The sequence below is a fragment of the Limanda limanda genome, chromosome 5 (genome assembly GCF_963576545.1).
Source record: "Limanda limanda chromosome 5, fLimLim1.1, whole genome shotgun sequence".
NCBI lineage: Eukaryota > Metazoa > Chordata > Actinopteri > Pleuronectiformes > Pleuronectidae > Limanda > Limanda limanda.
In genome coordinates this window covers 12,532,899-12,553,511 of record NC_083640.1, presented here as the reverse complement: position 1 = coordinate 12,553,511, position 20,613 = coordinate 12,532,899, and the positions used below count along the sequence as shown (strand labels likewise).

General features: G+C 41.2%; 1 protein-coding gene across 1 annotated transcript; it reads left to right on the top strand.

Annotated features, from left to right (window-relative positions):
* Positions 1-3,786: 3,786 nt before the first annotated feature.
* On the top strand, positions 3,787-6,262 carry LOC133001837 (cytochrome c oxidase subunit 7C, mitochondrial). Its single transcript, XM_061071536.1, has 3 exons — positions 3,787-3,938; positions 5,623-5,770; positions 6,165-6,262. The coding sequence occupies exons 1-2, from the start codon at positions 3,864-3,866 to the stop codon at positions 5,737-5,739; spliced, it is 192 nt and encodes a 63-aa protein (XP_060927519.1). The 5' UTR covers positions 3,787-3,863; the 3' UTR covers positions 5,740-5,770; positions 6,165-6,262.
* Positions 6,263-20,613: the final 14,351 nt, after the last annotated feature.

Sequence of the window (20,613 nt, the reverse complement as noted above, 5' to 3'; positions counted from 1 at the left end):
GTTGTACATAATCGATATAAAAATATATTTGGTTTATAGAAAGATTTGTATTCACCTTAAATGAGAGCACTTTCATGCATCATAGACCTGCTTCAGTCCCTTGTCAAAAAATAGCACATTTGTAAGTGCTCCCAAGGTGGACTTCGCAAATGGAAATTAACTCAAAGGATTTCATTCAGTGAAGAAATATTGTTGCTTGAGTCATGGATTTTTCCAGCTCATTTATAACAGAGTGTTCCACTGCTCTTTTTCCAATTTGTGTCTGCATTTACAGCATGTTTTCAGGCTATCAGATATGGAAAATAATTTAAATTATTCATACATAAACTCCTTTCCTGTAGCTCATAATTGAAAAGGTACCTTTAGTCCCTTCGAAACAGTATAGGTTATTTATTTTTAATAATTGAATAATTGGATAGAGGAAGATGTTAACTTTGAAAAAATGTGAGATGTTTGATTCAAGTTCACATCGAGAGAATTTATAAATTAGTCATTTTTCATTGTCTTTAACATTGAAGGTTAGAAGAATGTTACCACAGTGATTTCCTAAATTAAACATTTAGTAGGTACTGATTTATACTATGATGATTAATTGCCAGTGTGATTAAAAAAAATAATAACTACTGAAGTTAATTTTGGAGCAAAATCTGACAAAACCTTGAACTTCTTTAAAGGTTCTTTATTTTACAGTTTCCTGGTGTTTTAACATCCGTATCAAGATATGTATTTGAGGTTTTACTAACAAAACCACAGTTCTGGCGGGAGCTCTATTAAGAACAGGGTACCACAGATTGGTGAAACTGACCAGTGAAGGCAAATGGTGATGGTCATCAGAACAAAAAGGAGTTGAACAGTCTTTTAAATTTATAATAAAATGGTATAATAATTTGGTAAAAATGAATTTGGCCACTGGTTTCTAACATTTCTTCCCTTTGAAAGTCTGTGAAATGATACATCGGTTTTGACATGCTGTGATTGTGGAGCATTTCTGAGACTGTAAAGCTGTGACATCAAAAAATTATGGAAATCCTGACAATCGCTTTGAGGAATAGATTCTAAATACAGGCAATGTGCATTTCTCACTGGATCAAGCGTTTTGATCCTTTCCAGGAATTTATATAGAACATACAGTAGACTTGCTGTAATCAGAAGAGACATTGAAATCTCTCTTTCCACAGTATTGGACAGTTAATGGAACAAGAGGACAACCTCAATGAACACAAGACCAGAGCCGGTCACAACATTGACTGTCATTGACTGGACGTTTACAGCCAACACCAAAGACCATCCAGGATTTGAGAAAGGTATTGATCACACCACACATCTGCTGTCATGTGACTGAGTTCCAACACTTGGGTCTGTTTATGACACCAGAGCCATGCAGATCCCTTCATTGAAGAATTGAATCGTCACCCTTTGTCTGACTTTTACTTGACGTGTGGCCTAATGTGTGTACAAATCCATACTGCCTGGGAAATCCATTTTGCCACAATCCACATGGCTTTCGCAAAAACGTGTCACTTCACTTGACACCTGTGAACTCATTCACGAAAACATTAGACAAAAGACATGTCAGACAACCCGACATGTCAAACCAATGTTGCTGCTGATGATCTGATGAGTGGCAGAGCTCCAAACCAGGAACGGAAGGTTTTATCAAACTCTTCTCTGACCCGGAAGATTACAAGACAAAACTTCATGGAAACAGATGGAGACAACACCATTCCCAAACTATGAGATGTGATGTTTTGATATTTAAAGCAATAGGACATGACAAATGAGAAACAAGTCATGAGTCACAGACGTAGCCTGTCAAATAAATCAATGCACACACACACACACACTCACACACACACACACACACACACACACACACACACACACACACACACACAAACAGCTCCACTCATTTGGAAAACTTTTCATGATGATGAAATCTGCAAACTGGTATTAATCTGCATGAATTCTGAATAAACAGAACCTTGCATCACAAATGAATAAATTAAGCACCTCTTTACTGACACGGTGTAAAGCCCAGTCTGCACACATGAGCATTAATCAATGAAAAGGCACCAGCAACAGTACTTAAGGGGGGTCACACCATCAGTCAATATGTCTGCTCTCCCTATTTCCACAACACTGATATATTTGTGACTGAGGCGGGAAAATGCAGAAAAAACTTGTGAAGGGATATTATTTTAGCCCAGGACTTGGATTCTTGCATTGACTTCCATTCATCGTGGACAGCTTTACTAAAACCTTATCCTAACGTTAAACGTGACCAATTCATGTCTAACCTTAACCGTAACCCAACCAGAACACACACACACACACACACACACACACACACACACACACACACACACACACACACACACACACACACACACACACACACACACACACACACACACAAACAAACAAACAAACAGACAAACAAACAGTTAAGCTTATGAGGATTTTCATTAACAATCCATAGCCTTACCAAAACCGTAAAGGTACAGTGTGTAGGATTTAGGTGAAAGGGATCTTTTTGCAGAAATTGAACATAAAATAATCCTGAGGGTGTAATGATCTAAATTGTACAAATACTTTCTTTAAACTAGAATGGGCCCTTTATATTTAAATACTTAATATTTACATCACAAGTGGGTCCTCTCTACTACAGTAGGGGAGAGAGGACTGGACAAACTAAACATCTTTTGAGTTTTTCAGACAACCGAAGGCTACCACCATGGAGTCAAATTGCTATTTTTATTTCAGGGTTTATTTCATGGCCATATTTATTAATCTTTTTATTTATTTACCCTACTTAATTATTATATTTTGCCTGGGGTATTCAGCTGCAACAAGCAACTTCATCACTAAATTCTATACCTTGGACCTTTAACTCTAACCTTAACCTTAGTGGTGAAGGTCTTAAACAGGTAGGAAAAACACACACACACACACACACACACACACACACACACACACACACACACACACACACACACACACACACACCCACACACACACACACACACACACATCCTAAGACTAAACCCTGATCTCTTCCCATCTGTGTTTTCAAATTAAATAAAAATATGTTGCCTATTTGGACACTTTTTTAAAGCAATGAACACCCAGTATGTCTCAACTTCTTGCAGAACGATTGGTTAATTTATGCTCTTCTCAGATGGAGGGGGGTCTTTCAGTTCCTCTGAGTTAATCTGTCAAGAATAAAACAGCTATGAATTGACAGATGTGTGAATATGACTCAGCACACTGGCTGAGTCTGTTCTCTTCCTGTGATGAATGATCTCTAAGGTGATAAAGCGTCTAAATATAGACACACATCTTGTACAGTCCACGCTACAAACTTGTTTCTTATCCAGTTGATATTCATGATTTCAAATAAACTCACTTAAATCAAATCAAAATCAAATCAAATCAAAGTTTATTGTCACATGCACCACTGACAGCGTCATTGGAGCAGTAAAATTCTTGGGACATGGCAGGCAGCATCTATTCAGGCAGCATCTACACAGTAGACGGGCTTTACAAACATTTTTAAAAAATTGACATACCATATAACATATAACATATAACATATAACATGAAACGTATAACATATTAAAATGAATCCACTACTGGGAGTCTATAGTCACCATATATCATACCTGGGAGTGAAGGGAAATGATCAGTTGTGTCGATCCCGCTATAGTCACCTCCGGGATATTCGAACTACATTTCCCAGACGCTGTAGTCTCACTGTTCTTTCCCACAATCCCCCGCGCCGTCCCCCTACAGCTCACACAGCTAACAAGAAGGTCGCTCTCACAGCAGCTCTACACCGAGGCAGGAGAAACACACAGGCAACCATGCTGGGACAAGCCGTGAGACGATTCACCACGTCCGCCGTGCGGTCTTCACACTACGGGGAAGGACCGGGAAAGGTGAGATGGAGGTTTTCAGGCGGAAAGATACTTTAAATTTAGCTGTTTTACCCTCGCGGCCTTGTCTGAGTCCACAGCCTGACGCTAGCTAGCTTCCCTTGGAGGTCATTCCCGTCATTTGAGATGAGTGTTATTCCAACGCTAGCACTGTTAGCTGACGTGTGTATCTTCTTCTGCTACACGACCAGGACACGTGTAAAGAGAGGAGAGACATTTGACTGCAGCTCAGTTCATCTGAAGGACTGGGAAGGCGACGTGTTGCTTAGCATTAGCATCGTAGCTCAGTAGTTATCTCTTGGCTTAACAACATCACTGCCTGCAACAAGCAACTTTACAAACACTAATGAGTCGGATAAAGCTTTCTGACATGCTCACATACATTAAATGAGCTGTATACACTGTGTAAGGCACAAGTGCATTCAAAGGTTATTACAGTAATGCGCATGTTTATCCCTCCATTGAGTTGTTTTGGACTTCCGGGTGTAATTCAGGTCACACGCTGGTCCTCAGGACGTTTTGAGATTATTAAGAGTACATGACCTCCAACATCTTTATGCTCATCATTTACACACTGCACTGTTTTCCCACCAGAATTGCTCCTAAGATAATAGATAATGTTGCTGTGGCTATATCTGATGAAATAAAAAACGTTAATTGACATTGATCGCAACGCAAAATATGGTTCATCTCAATCCATGATTTATAAAGTGTGGTCTAGTGTTTATACTGTGAAAGTTTCAATTCGACGAAGGAACCACCAATGTTCTCAGTGTTTATTTTTAATAACCATAATAATTGAATTAAATTTGCTTTCTTTCTCTGGATAAAATTTCAAGAGTGCACACTTAAAATTCCCAAAAGATTTGTTTAGGAAACTTGAGCTTTGTCCATTCTCACTCTTTTCATTAATTTTTCTATTTTAATTCCTGGTGACCACACTGTTCAACTGTTTTTGACCCCTTTTAAACAGTCACATAGCTGTCCCTGTGGTAGTTTGAAAACACCAGGGTTACCTTTTAGTCTGTAAGAGCATTACCCACTTTTACTCCCTTATCCACTTCTTCTCATCAGTCGGAACACTAGTTGTAACAGTTCCATCTTATCATGGATCAAAAAACTGTAATACTTCCCATTTTAATCATTTACTATTTTCTGCTAAAAAGTGCAAATATTTAACCTGCTCCCTGTGAACACCAGCACAGACAGGATCATACTTCTGATCCGCAGCCAAAATGCTTGTCCTGTAGATCATTTGTTTTAAAATACTGGATCTAAACAAAAAAGTGGTAGAGTGTATGTAGCCTCAGTGTCTAATGCAAAACATCTCCAATCCAGAAAAATGTATGAATCAAGAAATTAAGAGAAATCAAAAAAATGGGGACATATAATGTAAAAAAAAAAAGGCACACTCATTTTAAACTTATCAGATATTGGCTTGATGTTATATGTAATTTGTACCTTAAGCCCCTTGGTCATTTGCAACTGAACTTGTGCTGAGACTTCTTATGTAAATTGCTAAATAAAAATTGCCAGGAAGGAATTTGTTCCCTAATGTCAGAGTTAAGGGTTTTCTACCTTTTTCCTTGTATTAAAAAGAGGTGTTTAGTCGTGAGTGGTTCACTCAAATGGATTCTCATTAAATTTCTTGGAGCTTCACTGCAGCATAACACTTTTCTCTTCATAGAACCTTCCCTTTTCTGTGGACAACAAGTGGCGTCTGCTTGGCATGATGGTGGCGTTCTTCGGCAGCGGCTTTGCATTCCCCTTCCTTGTTGTCAGACACCAGATCCTGAAGAAGTAAAATGGCCCAGTCCTGTGATTCTGCCCACAAGGTAATTATGACTGCCATATTGATCTAGCATATCTACTTTCATTAAAATGACAGGGTGATGTGGCATTTACTTCAGCCTTGATTTGAAAACCTGCTCTCCGCCTCTTCAGTTGTCTTCCAGTGATGTATATCTTTAAATAAATTACCTGTATGTCCTGTGGCGATGCAGTAAAATGTCATATGGGTTCATATTGCTGCTGTGTTTAGATAAGCACGTGCTTTCGCAATTCAATGTGACAGTTTAGCGCAGATATTGATCTGTATCAGGTGGGAGCAGGTCAGAGTTGTTGTCACATTTATCTTCACCGGTGTTTACTCAGAAATTGCTTTTCTGTCATCAGACGTGTGCAAGTCATTTTATCATTTTTTGTCCTATTTTCTTGTTCTCGCTGCAGGTCGTCACCTGGAACACATTTATCCATCAAGAGTTCTGTCCCTGCAGAAGAATGGCAATCTCTTATTTTTCTTTGTAAATAAAGTTTCCTCAAATATGGACACGTCTGTTTTGATTCCTTGGAAAAAAGCGGCATTTTGAGGTGCAGATGAAGCAGAAGACTATCTTTTCATTGTAGCCAGTCTTTCAGTATTTAATTATGGGCTGAATATGGGCCATCGTATTCAATGTGACTCTATGTCCATAAATTATGATGCCCCAGATTTCTAAACGCTTTCACTCCATAGAAAAATAAACTATAACTGCGCCCTCATTCAATTAGGTAGTAGCTCCCCAAGGATTCACAAAATATGTAGATAAATGGTTGGCCTGTTTTTCTAATGTATTGTAAAGCAGTAGGTTAAGTTGGAACTTTAAATAGATACATTTTAACCATCTGTTTTTTAGCAACAGAAGCAAATGAATGAAATGCAAATTGAAATTCGGTGTGAGAGGGCTTCTACTGAAGAATCCAATCCTTGCTCTTTTAACTCTTCTGATGGTTATTGTTCACCCACTCCAGCGCTGCTCTTCTGCTGAACTCTCTTCAATAACCTTTTTTCAGTTCAATTAACCCTGTGCTTCTGGGTATAATTATCCAAGGACAAAGTATTAAAAAAAAGGGAGGTGTGGCTGCACAGTTGTTGAAGAAGGGTAATATAAAAGTTAAGAGCTTCCCTTCTTTTCAGGTCAGTCTCGCCTGGAGTCCTTTTTAGAAGTCTGATAAGGATAGTTTCCATTTTCTCTTTTTGTATAGCAGAAAAAAAGGTCCCTGGTTTGGCCAAAGACTTACACAGGGGCATATGCGGACAAGTCGTAAAGTTATGAGAAATAACCTGGTGTACCCCCTTTTGTGACCCCCCCCCCCCCCCACTCTGATTTCCACACACACAACACTTGGTGACTTGTAAACCTGCCAAGTGCTTTTGTGTTCCCTTGCATTTGTAATGATGTTCCACTGTCTGCGCCTCTGGGCTCCCTGGATGGAGGAGCATTCGGGTCGTGCAGCCCTTGCTAGGTGGTGATAAAGTTATGAGACGTTTAATGGGGTCAACAAGTGGGAGCCGATATTTCATAGTTGTGTTGAAATTGCCTGCACTTAGAATAAGTCGACCTTTGATGGTGGCTCAAGGGTAAAGAGAGGCAACACCAAGCTACCACAGCTTTCTTGACTCATGCACTCTGCACACACACATACATCACTGACTAATATAGAAGTCTCATTAGCACTTACAGACTTTCCTCTTTAACAGACGCCTTAAGGTGATAATGCAACTCAAGACACAAGGTCAGGTGTAGCAGCATGTGTTAGGTGGGGGAATGAGAAATCATCCATCATTTGGCGATGCACGTCATTGTCATTCTGCTCATTCTGATATCTGAGTAAGTTTTCTGTTTATCAAGGGAAAATGCTCAGTCCCACGCCCCCCCCCCCTGAATAACAATTCTTTCTCTGAATGGTCCAGCAATTGCGATGAAGTGTGCAGGCCCCTGATAGTTGATGTCCTCCAGTTCTTGACATGAGCCATACTTCATGATGACTCCTCTGGGCGCGTCTCAAACATCACTTCTCCCCCGGTCGCAGTGAAAGAATGTCCTCTCGAGTGAGTGCCGCTAGAGACAAATAGGTTTTGTTGAAGTGGATACTCCAAGTCCATCTTTTGAATATCAAACACTTGCCCCAGGCTTTAATTATTTTTTTGTCCTTAAGAAGCACATAACTCTGTCCTGTAGGTTACTTTGGTCCCACTTTGTTGCAGTAGTAATACAAATTTGAAAGCTCCACTTTTGGGCTCTGAACTGCTCTAAAGGCCAATTTATGCCTCTCCGTTTTTTCTATTACGGACAGATAAGACCGCCCTATCCGTCGTGAAACGTCCACTCCGAGGGCGTCGGACAGCTTTTCGTACACGTCTGATTTTTCTAACTATCCGTCTTCATGTTGGAGACCCGACGGACCGCTCTTGGCTGTGATTGGTCCGCGAACAACATCATTTCCGTATGACGTCATTTCCGATCGAGCAGAACCACCAGCAGCTCCTTTGCATTTCCATAAACGGTTCACTTGGGTGCTACAGTACGCTGCAGCACTCAGAGTGCTAATTTAGGAATCTCTCTTTTTTTGCAAAAAAGAAAAGTGTATTATAAAAAGACGCTTTCTTTCCCTGAGAGCACAGATTTAGACTTAGATTGGCACTTTGAGAGATCAGGTCTGAGAGGAGTGTCACATTGTCTTTGAATCCGAGTGTCAGAAACACGCACTAAGCAGTGGGTACTTTATGTTACCATAAATGTTTGATCTATTCTTTGCCATAATGCACTCTAAATGGGGCTTTTAAGGCCCCTGGTTGATGCTAAGCTCCAGCAGTGAGGACCAATTAGATGGAAGCGGTGTTATCTGGACAAGGACAAAGCTGCAGTGCAGTACTTTAAAAAAGTACATAAGGGTAGAGTGTGCCGGAAGAGGGTGTCTTGCAGGAGGGTGCCCACGGTGGGGCTACATCACATATTTAAAGATGGGGTCGCCAAATACCCTCATCTGCTGTGTGGGACTTTGAGCGGTTGCAGGAGCGGAGCAGAGGGGGAGACAGAAGAGGAATACATTACAGGAAGATTACGCACTCGGCATGTCAAGTCTACTGCAGGAGTTCGTCATGCTGGAGGTGGAGGGCGTGAGAGAGAGGGGGAGGGAGTGCTATGGTGTGTGTCTGTCGTTTTTCCTCAGCTTATACTTTCATTATAGACAATATCTGGTAAATTCATTATTCTTATTGTCTTCCTTTACGTCCCCTGGTGCACATGTCCCTAATGAAAAACAAAGTGAAGTCATTAAAGATCAATTCTATACCAGCTTATCACCGTTCAGTGATTGCTTCACTCCATGCAGATATAGAATGAATAGATTACCCACAATTACTGAGTTGCACACAGCTGTAAAAGCCTTTTTTTTCACTATAGAATAAAATCGCTTTTATTTGCCCCTTTTATCCGACAAAGTAAAATCGTTTTATACGATCTTTCAGATATGCAAATCACCTTATTTGCAGTATTTGTGGTCGTTCAGTGCAGCCCTCTGTAGGCTGCTCAATAATAGACTTTTCTGCATCTCACGTGTGGAATCTAATTATAGACTCATTTGCACTTCAGAGGAAAATATCTCAGGCTTAGCTTGGTGTAAAGCATGCACAGCCATCTAATCAAAAGTCTATTTCATTTAATCCCCTCAGTAAGAGCCACAATTTGCATCCAGCAAAAATATATAACAGTCGAACAATTATGTCTGCAACCGTTATGTGAGTGGACTTGCCGTTGATTGATGGTTAAATAAACATTAGCTTCCTCTGAATGAGAACGGTTCCTGACAAACACAGACTAAATTACCCCTCTGGAGGAGTTGCATGAACTCTAAAAGTGCACTTTGCATGCAGCCACATTTCCCTGTGCTGCCCAATCATTGTTTTGCATCCAATAACAGGGCAACGGCCCATCATGACCGTGTGATGACAACAAGAGCTGAAAGCAGATGTGTCCAGTCTCTGACACTGCACTCAAACTGTCAGTCAGTAAAGTTTCAAGGACACGCTGCAACTCCCAAGTTTCCTGCTAAGCCTGGTATCTCCTTTCCACCCCCACCTCTATACCTTCTCTGTTTACCGCACGCTACCTAAAAGATGCTGACTTGTGGAGAAGTGCGGAACTGTCAATGCAGGAAGATGAAGTGTACGTGCACCTCCCACTTCGTCAGAGCAGGGCTCGACTGCCTCAGCCAGGAACTCTACACAATTAGTCCAGGAACCTCCAGGGGGTGGCTGCTCATAGGAGATGAATGCTCACAGGATACCAACTCGGCTCATGCATGTGTGTATGTGTGCGTTTATGTTTGTCGCAGAGGGAACCGAAGAAGTGCATCAAGAGAGACTTTAACTTTTGATGGCCTTGGAAAATGTACCGTCAAGCAGTAGTGGAATGCATCAAAGTATTTCATTACTGTACATATTTCTGTGTACTTTTCTTTAGTAGATTTGGCCTCTGATATTTTTCACTTTTACTCCATTACATATACCAGCAAATCTAACCTGCAGCAACACTGGTGAAGAAACATATGAAATGGAGGTATGAAGTGGTATAAATGATGTAGAAGAGCATTGCATATGGGATACACTTGGCAAGTACTTTTACTCTTTATTTACAAGCAAGTACTTAGGTGCTGTTACTCAATTGGGTAAATTTTGTACTTTTACTTGAGTACATTTTTGTCTATTTATTTGTACTGTTACTTAACGAAAATGTTTGAGTTCTTCCTCCACCTCTAAATCCAAATATATTAAAAGCCACAGAGTCAGAATCCCATGTTATGACAGGATTTAACATGATCAGTCAATTATGATTCATTAATGTTGCAAAACTTTTGCCAAGTCAAAAATACATGCACTTATCCACCTACCTTCTTTTTATCATCTGTAGCAGATCACAAAGAGGTTGTGAAGCCAGAGTAGGAGAAAAAAACGTGTCATAAGTCACTTAAGGGTTTTTGCACATTCAGTTTGATATGAGACCTGGTAGGGACCCTGAACAAGATCTGAAAACTGGCATAATCTCTACATCCCCCTCCTGCCCACTCCAGAGCCCGGAGCATGTCTTCAGTTCAATAATGTAACACGACTCACTGCCGGAGTTAATAGCAGCAAGTTTCAGGGTGAAAAAGTTTTCATTTTAAAATAATCATACCCACTCCAGTCCATGCCTCCCCCACTCCCTGCCTTATGTTAATGCACCTTGAGAGATTGGATGTGGATGCATGTGCATTTTTTTCCCTCTCTCGCTTCATACAATATGCAGCGCATTTTAAAACGTAGCTCTGTGCCCACTCAATGGAGAGCATATATTTTCATCTTCCATTTCACCAGCTGTCTTTTTATAAATTACTTCTTGGCATGAAAAAACATAACCATTTAAATAAAGATGTTTAGAGAAGTTTAAAATCTGTGAGTGTGTGTTGTTTGCTTTGCAAGCCTCCTGTAAACGATTCCGATTCCTCACAGCAAGAAGAGGCTCTAAATGAATGGAGAGAGTGAATGGAGAGAGTGAATGCTTGTTTGTGTCTGAGGCCCTGTGATAGGCTGGATATATGACCCCCCCCCCCCCCCATCATGACCCTCAAAAAGACAAGTGCTATAGATAAAGGAAGGATGGATGGATTTTCATGAACTAGAACTAGCTAATATATGGCCTGCTGTCTCCGGCCCTTCTTAAATCTCATTACTCAGGTTTTTCATGACAATAACATCCACATAGATACTACATATAAATGTCAATGGGTTTATTCACTGAAACAAACCTCTCCCGGTGTCACCAGGGCTGTGTTGGCTGGGTTCCGTGTGATCTAAATAGTCATGAAAACCTAACTGTGAAAGATCTTTCTCTCTAATGAAGCATCTTTTAAAGGTGTCGGTACAGTGCAAATGTTGTGTGGGGAATACAGTGTGACAATCTGAAACTACTAAAGATGGAAAGTGGGAGGTATGGCAGAAAAGAAATAAAAGGAGGTGTAGTTGATCATTTGTTGTTGGTTTCTCTTTCCGTGGGTTTTCTTCTCCCCCGCGGAGAGTAAGTATTTGAACCTTTTCTGGGCCAGAGAGTGTGTGTGTGTTGCTCTTCAGTGGTCTCTCTCTCTCTCTCTGTAGAGATTCAAGCCATGGCATTTCACACACTGAGAGCCATCCGCACACAGACACACACTCGCAATCCCCAAAACAGATGCACAAATATTGTTCAAGTACAAATCCAGGGGAACACCACTGAAATATGTATACAGTTCTTATACAAGCACGCACTCATACACAGACACACACCCACACAAATCCATGAGTGCAAACAAGTTGTGTCTCAGAATATTTCATATTCTTGTTTAAAGGTTCAGACAAACTCAGTTTCTGAGACAGCATCTGTCTTAGGTAAAGTTGCATAAATTAAGAGAGAAAACTAAGCAGAATAAATTCTACTGTTATGCAATCATCAGCAGCTCTGCACGCCTCGTCTGCAAGGTCGTCCATCTCCATTTTGCACATACACAAATATGTTTATTTATAAAATGTACTGACTCTACCTCTGCAGACAGCTGGACTGAGGACAGACAAAGACATATCGATGGATGTACAGTACAGAGCAGGAAACGTGTCTCCCCCATGGTTCCCCATAGGGAACAAAAACTGTCCTGCAATCTGGGAGTCAGCACTTCTATAGTGTTTGCAGCTTTGTTTACCATGATTTCTAATGTAGATCTGCAGTGGTCTCCCAGGACAGAGACCCAGAAGTACAGAGGTAGAGATGCTGTGCAGTGGTGCACTGTTGTGCTGCTGCTCGGCAGCCTGATAGCTCCCCCATCTGGACCAGGTGAAAGCATCAGGCTGTAACACGGAATGAAGTCAGGCAGACTTGAAATGCTTGTCAGATTCAAGGTTACAGCAGCTGCTTAAAGACAAAACTGCTCTGCTGGAGTTTCCGCTTTATTCATGTTATTTACACAGCCTTTCAGTGGTTTTCCTCTACTAACGCATTTGCTTTGTTTGTCACAGATTCATATCAGTAATAAATAACTCTGGGTAGGTCAAACTTTTACAAAGTCATTCTATAAAGCTCAGAGCAGCAGCTGTGAGAATCCATACAAACACAATTTGATCTCACTTAGTTTTTGTCAGAGTGTTTGCTCAGAGTGCGGGTTGCAGCAATAATTGTTTCCTCTGAACACGGGAACAGAGCGCCAACAGAGACACAATACAAGTCACAAAGGCAGGGCCGACTGTTCAGGGGAAACATGACTGAAAGGCTTGTGCCTCGCAGAGACAGGGAGGGAGGAGCGGGCCAGAGGAAGGCACCGGGCACTCTGAATGCTTTGTTTCCCTGTGGACTTTGTCTCTTTCAGGACGTTCTTTGGACATCACAGATGTTTGGATGAAAACGAGTGGGCACAGTTCAGGTTGGCCCGGGTTCAGTCGGGTCTGTGAATGGTGCCTTTCAAAGCCACTGCTGAACCACATGGTGCCCAGGACCTCAGCCACACAGCCACACAGCCTCCACACTTCAAACACAACAGGATCAAACATTTTCTTTATTCTTTTGGATCCTATAAAGGAAAAAGGATCTGTTGTACAAATTAGAAGAGATTTTTAATTCATGGTTGAATGACATGCTGATTAATCCCTCAGGTATTTCCAGCAAATAATCTCTGATAATGTCCTTCAGAAAAATGTTTTGTTTGGTGAGGAAGAAAAGTTTACACTAAAAACATTGTAATGACACAAAAGGAATCAAAGATAGACACATTTAATTACCTTTCACAGGATACCGACGGCTTCTAAGTTCTGACGGTATTTTGAAAAGTGAGGTTTACATGGACGACACATTTAACCTAATTCAGATTAAAACATTATAGCATGATTACGCCAAAACTACTTAGAGAGAGAATTTCGTGAAGGGGTGGGGCATGACCCAGGAAGGAATCCGTTACATTTTGGAGAAGAGCCAGAGCGCCCCTCTAATTCTGAGTATGACGTTCTGTTTAGGGTAATCAGAAAATAATGTTTAGTGTCTTAGTCTAAAATTGTCTTGATCAGGTTAATATTGGAATATGGCTGTCCAGATAATCATTAAATCTTTCATCTCCTAACATAACATCTTTGCCCCTGTAAAGACACAAGATACAGAATCAGAAAGAGCCTCTTCACTGTTGTTTTAGTTCGTGCTGATCTACACAAACAAATCTATCCCACCGCTCCGTGGCCTTTTCACTCTGAACGAAGAGGTCAAGATATCCAATTAACCAGAGAGGTTGAAGTGGACGCTCCACCGGCTGGTCCAATCACAGGAGGTGTGTCGGTTAATTTGGTGAACAAAGTCGGGGGAGCAGGTCACCACTTAGGGAAATCGAGGTGAAGGAGAAGGGATGGATGAGAGGAAGAATGATAAGGACTGAGAGAAGACTGCGGTCCCCTGACAGCTCAGCCTGTATAGTAAATTAGGAATGAAACAAAAACAGTTGTTCAACCTGCACCACAAGAAAGTTTGATTTTGACTTTGATTGATATATCAGAGGAAGAAATTATTATAAATGTGATGGGGAGCTGCCTTCAGGGCCCGCTCCAATGGAACTGCTTGTTCAGATCTTTCTATTTCATAGCACCCACATAAACACACAATCAGAACTGTCACTCCTCTACCCCCAGGGAGCGGCTGACTCTCCATTGGCCAAGTCAGATTTCTGAGCTTGCCAAAGTGGTATTTGCCAAATGAAGTTTACACCCTCCACATTGGGACTGAAAACCAGTCTCCACCCTGACAAGCAGCCCTGGAAGATGCCTGAGCACATCCACTGTTCCTAAATTCACATACCGACATGCTGACAGCAGTTTTGCCTCAGTCGGCTGAGAAATATTCACGCCTGCTCTCTCTCTCTTCATTTTATTTTTTTTTCCTCCTCACTCACCCTGCATCCCGCTATCTCCATCACTTCTTTCAAACTTAGGTTTATGAATCCAAACTGACGGCAGGCGGCCTCCTTTTTTTTATTTGAACTTTGAGAAAAAGTGACTCTGAATAGAACATGTAGCCCTTCGGCTCCTGGGGGGCTTCCTGACTCCAGAGTGTTCTTGAATGGTGCATTTCAAAAAAGGAGAAAAGAGAAAAAATATATTCAAAACAAAGAAGGTGAAGAAGTGAGAAAAATATATAAAGTTTGGTAATGATAACTTTAGGAACAACAGGTGATAAAGTGATTCCAGAAAGTTTTAAACTGTATTTGTTTAATAAAGTAACAAAAAAATGTTAAGTTTGGCCACACGTTACAAGAATTTCCCCGTTGTTTCATCATTTCCAGTGTTGACGTGATGTATCATTATAAGCTCCTAAAGAAGCCATTCACAGCAGTATTATCTTGATGCAGTGTCATCATATCATATCATAGAGCGCCCCCATTCTGAATAAATGTTTTCATCTAACCCCTTATGGCTTTATCATAATATTTCATTACTTCCATTTAATTTCCTCCAGAATAAACTGAGCCAAGTGTCTTTGGCTTAATTCGATGCAGCTATGGTCCTTTAGAGTTTGAAATTGAATTTCACGTACCTTCAAAGTCTGGTAACACAATTAAGCCTCAGTTCTTTGACTTTAAAAGTGATTTTTTTTTTGTCCTGGAGTTTCTTTGTTCCGAACGTCTATTCTTAGAAGTTAATTACATTTTCGGCTGGTGTTGATCAGCAGAATAAAATGAACATTTATGAAACCCACTTTATATCTCTACTCACAGAGCACATTGTCATACACCTCACTGCAAGGTGAAAAATGATACGTTTGTATTTCTAGCTCAGTGGAATCTGGGTTAGAGCAGAAGTCTATACACGTGGCAAATGAAATGAGATCTTTCAGTATTGATAATATTTTCTTTACTTGGTGTTAGGTGGTGGACAGGTCCTATGTTCTCACTGAATTCCACATTGAAGAATCCGCTCTCATTGTCCCTGAAAATATCAATGGTTCATTAGTTCCCAAAGTTAAGGTGAATGGCTTGACTCTCAGGGTAAGAAAAGATGGTCTAATTAAACTCGGTCCCCCACCTCGTTAGTTAACCTCTGACCTCATCATTTAATGAGTTCCTCACATGGATCAGGTTTGATTTATACTCCATTTATGCAAGGACACTTACATTTAAAAAAAAATATATATATATATATATGACACAATTAAATATGTCTTAAACACTATAATTTAATTATAAGAACTACGGTCAAACACTTTGTCCTCTTTTATTTACATAGAACTGTTCAAGTTAAAACAAAAGTAGAGTAGAAACTAAATTAGAAAACCATGAAACCACCCTTGTAGGACATACATATTTAATTAACATGACAGCACTATACATCATACATACAACAGTAAATTAATGTACAAGTAAAGCATTGTTATCTTTAAAATACAATAAAATTTGTTAAACATAGTGGGTTGTTTGTTTCTGTATGTTGGCCCTGTGATACGTTGGTGACCTGTCCAGGGTGAACCACGCCTCTCAACCTCCAGCCACCACCAATTACCGTCGAATGGATGGACAGACGGACGGATGGACGGATAAAGCAAAGTGCTCTGCTTACAGCAAGTGAATTCACTTTTTATTGAATTTTAGGAGAACATAAAAAGGTACATAAACAGACCTACCATAAAACAAGGAAGGACTGACAACACACACATAACCAGTTCATATGCCACCCCGTGAGTGATGGTTCATAAGCTGACTTCCATTCCTAGACCCAACATGATAGCAAGTGGGAGAAAAGACCTGCTTATGATATAATGAAACAAATAATGCATAAATGCCAAGGTTTCTCTGTGGAGCCCCTCCCCCCCGCAAGACAAAAAACCTCAGATATTTGCCCAACATTTTTTTCCATCACACGGTGAGCTGTTATAAAACACACATGACGTGTAGCCAGGATGAAATTATCATGAGGCAAATGCAACAACCTAAACTCTATGAAATTGTACCACATAATGCTTTTAAGAACTGTGCTCTCCCTCGTAGAGGACCAAGTGGCTGCTTGAGAGATGGAGGGAGGGAATGACCAACTGAGGCAGAAACAGAGGGAGAGAGGGGAGTCTGGGAGAGAAAGAATAGACTTGCTCCGTCATCTCCATCCAGACACCGTGGGGATTTGGAGTGAGAGACAGTATAGAGTGGCGGAGAGACAAATCGCTTTTCTTGACCTTTCGGTGAATGGCTTTATACAGGAATAATCCACCAGGGGGGGTGGCGACAAGAATATTGTGGATTTCCGTTTCGAAGTGCTCCTCCAAACTCTGCGGAAGAAGATAAAGGACGGAGGCCTGGAGTTCTGTGTGTTGCTTGGCGTTTGATTCCTCACTGTGAGGATTCCAGTTGAAAAGTCACTGTGTGCCCAGTGAATCCTCAGATATGTTTACATTTCTTCCCGCTGGATCAAAAAACATAAAAAATCTAAAAAATCTTCCTTCCAGGCTTCAGGGTAACTTCTTCCCTCCCAGCTACCAGTTAATTGAAGTCTCGAACAGTGAGATTTCCATTTTATGGGCCTTCATTAAATTCTAACTAGTGCCATAAGTCTCCTCCTTTGATTCAAAAATCTCTTCTCTGCACTTTGTGCCGTACAGAACATGCGGGATATCGCCTGTGGTGATGTGCACGCAGCGTCGCAGCATTATGGGCCCTGAACTCTTTCATCTGCTACAGTAAGACTCTAGCATGATGGACTAGTATCCGCTGGTGCCTGTCACTATAGTGTGCACTGCACCCTGATCTACATTGTTCAGGACTCTAAGTATTACTTCAAGCCCTGAACAATTACGGGCTGCTTGACTATAGTCTGCCAGAGAGCGAACTGAAGATGTATCGGTGAGAAACAGTAGCCTACCATTTCCGCTGGTGAATTATTCATCTCCAACATTACTGCAGAAACGATTTAGGTCTTCCTCTGGATTGCTAAATTCACTTTCACCTATAATTTCAAACAGTCAACACGAGTGCTCTGAAACTTTCCGTGGATTCAATTTAGAGTTCAGTGTTAACATTTTTTGCATTATTATAAACAGGTAACTGACTGTCAGTGTTCATCAGCGTTTGTTTGTTTAGCAGCATTACACACAACACACTGGATTTCCAAAAAACTTAGTGGAAGGATACGTAATGGGTCCGGAGAGAAGCCATTAAAGTTTAGTGCAGATCCGAAATTTCTTTTCACTTTGTTTAATATGGTGAGATCACTGGAAGGATAGGATATGGGTCAAGAGAAAACTCATTACATTTAATTTTTTTCATTTTCATCAATTCCCCAGGGACGAATTCATGGATCTTGATGAAAACAATCAGGACTATTTAAGGGACTCATATCCATGAGTGTGCGAAATTTGGTGCAGCTTGATTGGATTTAAGGGGACTGTTGGGCCTAGACAATCTGTACAAAGTCACTTGTTTGTTTGTTTGTCAGCAAGAGTAAAAAATAATCAAATGGAAAGGACACCATTAAAGTTTGGCTCAAAGAGCAGGATCCAGGAATCTTTTGTATCCCTGTCTTTAGCATTGCCTGATATTGCGTATCACATTTTCACAGCTTTCCCAGGGAATAATTCATGGATCATGGTCGGGGACTCCTCTATGAGTGTGTAGATCCAATTAAGAATCTGGATTTACTGAATAAAAATGTATTTTTATAAGGAGTATGCTTTTAAGAAATTGTGGTGAATTTTGTATTCATCACTTTCTATGATATTGAAAGATATGGATTATTATCTGTTGAGTGCCATTCTAGTCATCTTAAGCATTAGCAACATTTCACTGTTTTCCTCTTCATCCTCACTCGTTCTTTTGCCACTTTTCTTTTTCACCATGTTGTTTCAGACACACTGGATGAATGGTTGCAGTCTGCTTTAAATGGTTCATCCACTTCTGCCCGACCCCACAGCCCCTCACCTGTGTGCTGCTAATGCATCATCTCTAATGCACATCCATTCGGCGTGCGGAGGAATCCCTATCAGCCACGCTCTGAATGTAGCCCTAATGGGCAACAGCTGACTGGGCAGGAGGCGGCCGGCTATCACCGCACATACAGAGGGATCACGTCTTACTGCGTGTTCCACTGGATCCAACAGGAGAGGCCCCGGTTGATTCAGTGGCATCTCAACACGCGGACGCATTAATAACTGCCACCAAGACTGAGATGACTTATGGGGTTGTGGAGAAAACATCATCATCCTCCACGAACGGTGCACCGTGCAGTACAATCAATTTCAGGAGAGTACAAATACATGCCACTTTATTATTACAAATAATAAATGGACATTAGGCAGCTGGTAATGCTTCCAATTTGTCTTGCTAATGGCACAAAACACTCGGCGTGAACTCCGCCAGAGAGAGCGCTGGATTTTCTGGCACTTTCCATTAAAAATTGAATCGCAATCAGGTCCGTAATCTGCAGTTCTCACTCTCGGTGGTGCTGAAACAACAGCCGGCCGCTTCAGTCACAGTCATAGACACTATAAATTCTACATAGTGACAAATGTGAGCTGAGTGAGGAGCTGACTGAACGTCCCCCTCAGCTCTGCTTTTGCATTACGTTTTTACAACTAGCTCTGTATGAGTACACAGCTATGAACTCTATTTGACCTTCCATAAATATATTTGCATGTTCCTCAAACTGGGGACGTCCTTGTCCCCGGCTCCATCCACCGCCTGCGCAAATTAAATATCTTCTTATCGGGTCACAGGGGTCACGGGCGCCGGGATGAGCCGTCTGCAGAGTGGAATACCAGAGGAGCCCGGTCGGACTTAGCACACGCTTCCCAGCCCTCACACTCAGCTCTAATGAAACGGATGAATCATTGCTCCGACTGTCTGGAGTTTCACAGAGAGTGACATCAGAAAGAGCCACAATAAAGCTGTACCTCAAATCCACACAGGGGGAAGGGAAGGGACAGGACATTAGGCCCTGCTCTCTGCATAAATTGTGTGTGTGTGGATGTAGAGGGTGGTGGGTGGTGGGTAGTGGGGGTGGGATTGTATAGGAAAAGGAGAGAAACTGTACACACACATATACACACACACATACACACACATGCAGCGGGCCTCATTCCTCCCACGATTCAGTGGCTCGGTAAAGCCCAGACGCTGTAAACAGGATTTATGTCATTTAATTACGCTTTTGTACAATTACCTTTATTTACAGCCGCATGAAGCAGGCAACGGGGAAATGGGGGCTGTGTGAGCCAAACAGAGGGGTCGTAATTTCTGTCCTTTACTTCTCATTGTTCCCAAGATATGAGAACAACACGCCCGAGTATGTAGAGCTACACGCTTTTGTTTGGTAGAGCTGCATATTTACACATACTGCAAATCAGGTCTCATTGTGTTGGGATATTAATTATAGTTGGTTAAGGATTATGTCATAGCCATATTTTCGGGGTGGCCAGTTTAACACATGCAGATTCATACAGATGCAGTTTTTTCTGTTTTCTTAATACACATGTTTCATCCCCACCACTGTGCTCCTCATTCGAGAGGAGATGTGAGTCTGTCGTGTCATTTAATGGTGATGAACTGTATTTTGTGTTTTTCTTGCTTCTTTCATAAAACAACATAAGGGACACTTGCCCCAGTGCTGATGTTACAGTGCCATCTACTGGCCAGTCTGGTTGAAGTCCAGGTTTTGTTGGATGCTTACAAAGGAAATACATCTTTTTTAAAACAACAGGTCTTTCTAACAAATGTTTACATCTCCATGTCAAACCCTGAGTCCTCACGAACAACTGGTGACATTAAACACACACGTCCCAAATCATGCTGCTCCTTGAGCCCTAATATTTGATTAATGATTATTTTCAGATGAACCACCTGA

What these genes read in the sequence shown, in the direction of transcription:
- LOC133001837 (XM_061071536.1), top strand. Translation starts at nt 3,864, where the DNA reads ATGCTGGGACAAGCCGTGAGACGATTCACCACGTCCGCCGTGCGGTCT. An exon ending in ACGGGGAAGGACCGGGAAAG is followed by an intron (nt 3,939 to 5,622) that starts GTGAGATGGAGG and finishes TTCTCTTCATAG; the next exon opens with AACCTTCCCTTTTCTGTGGA.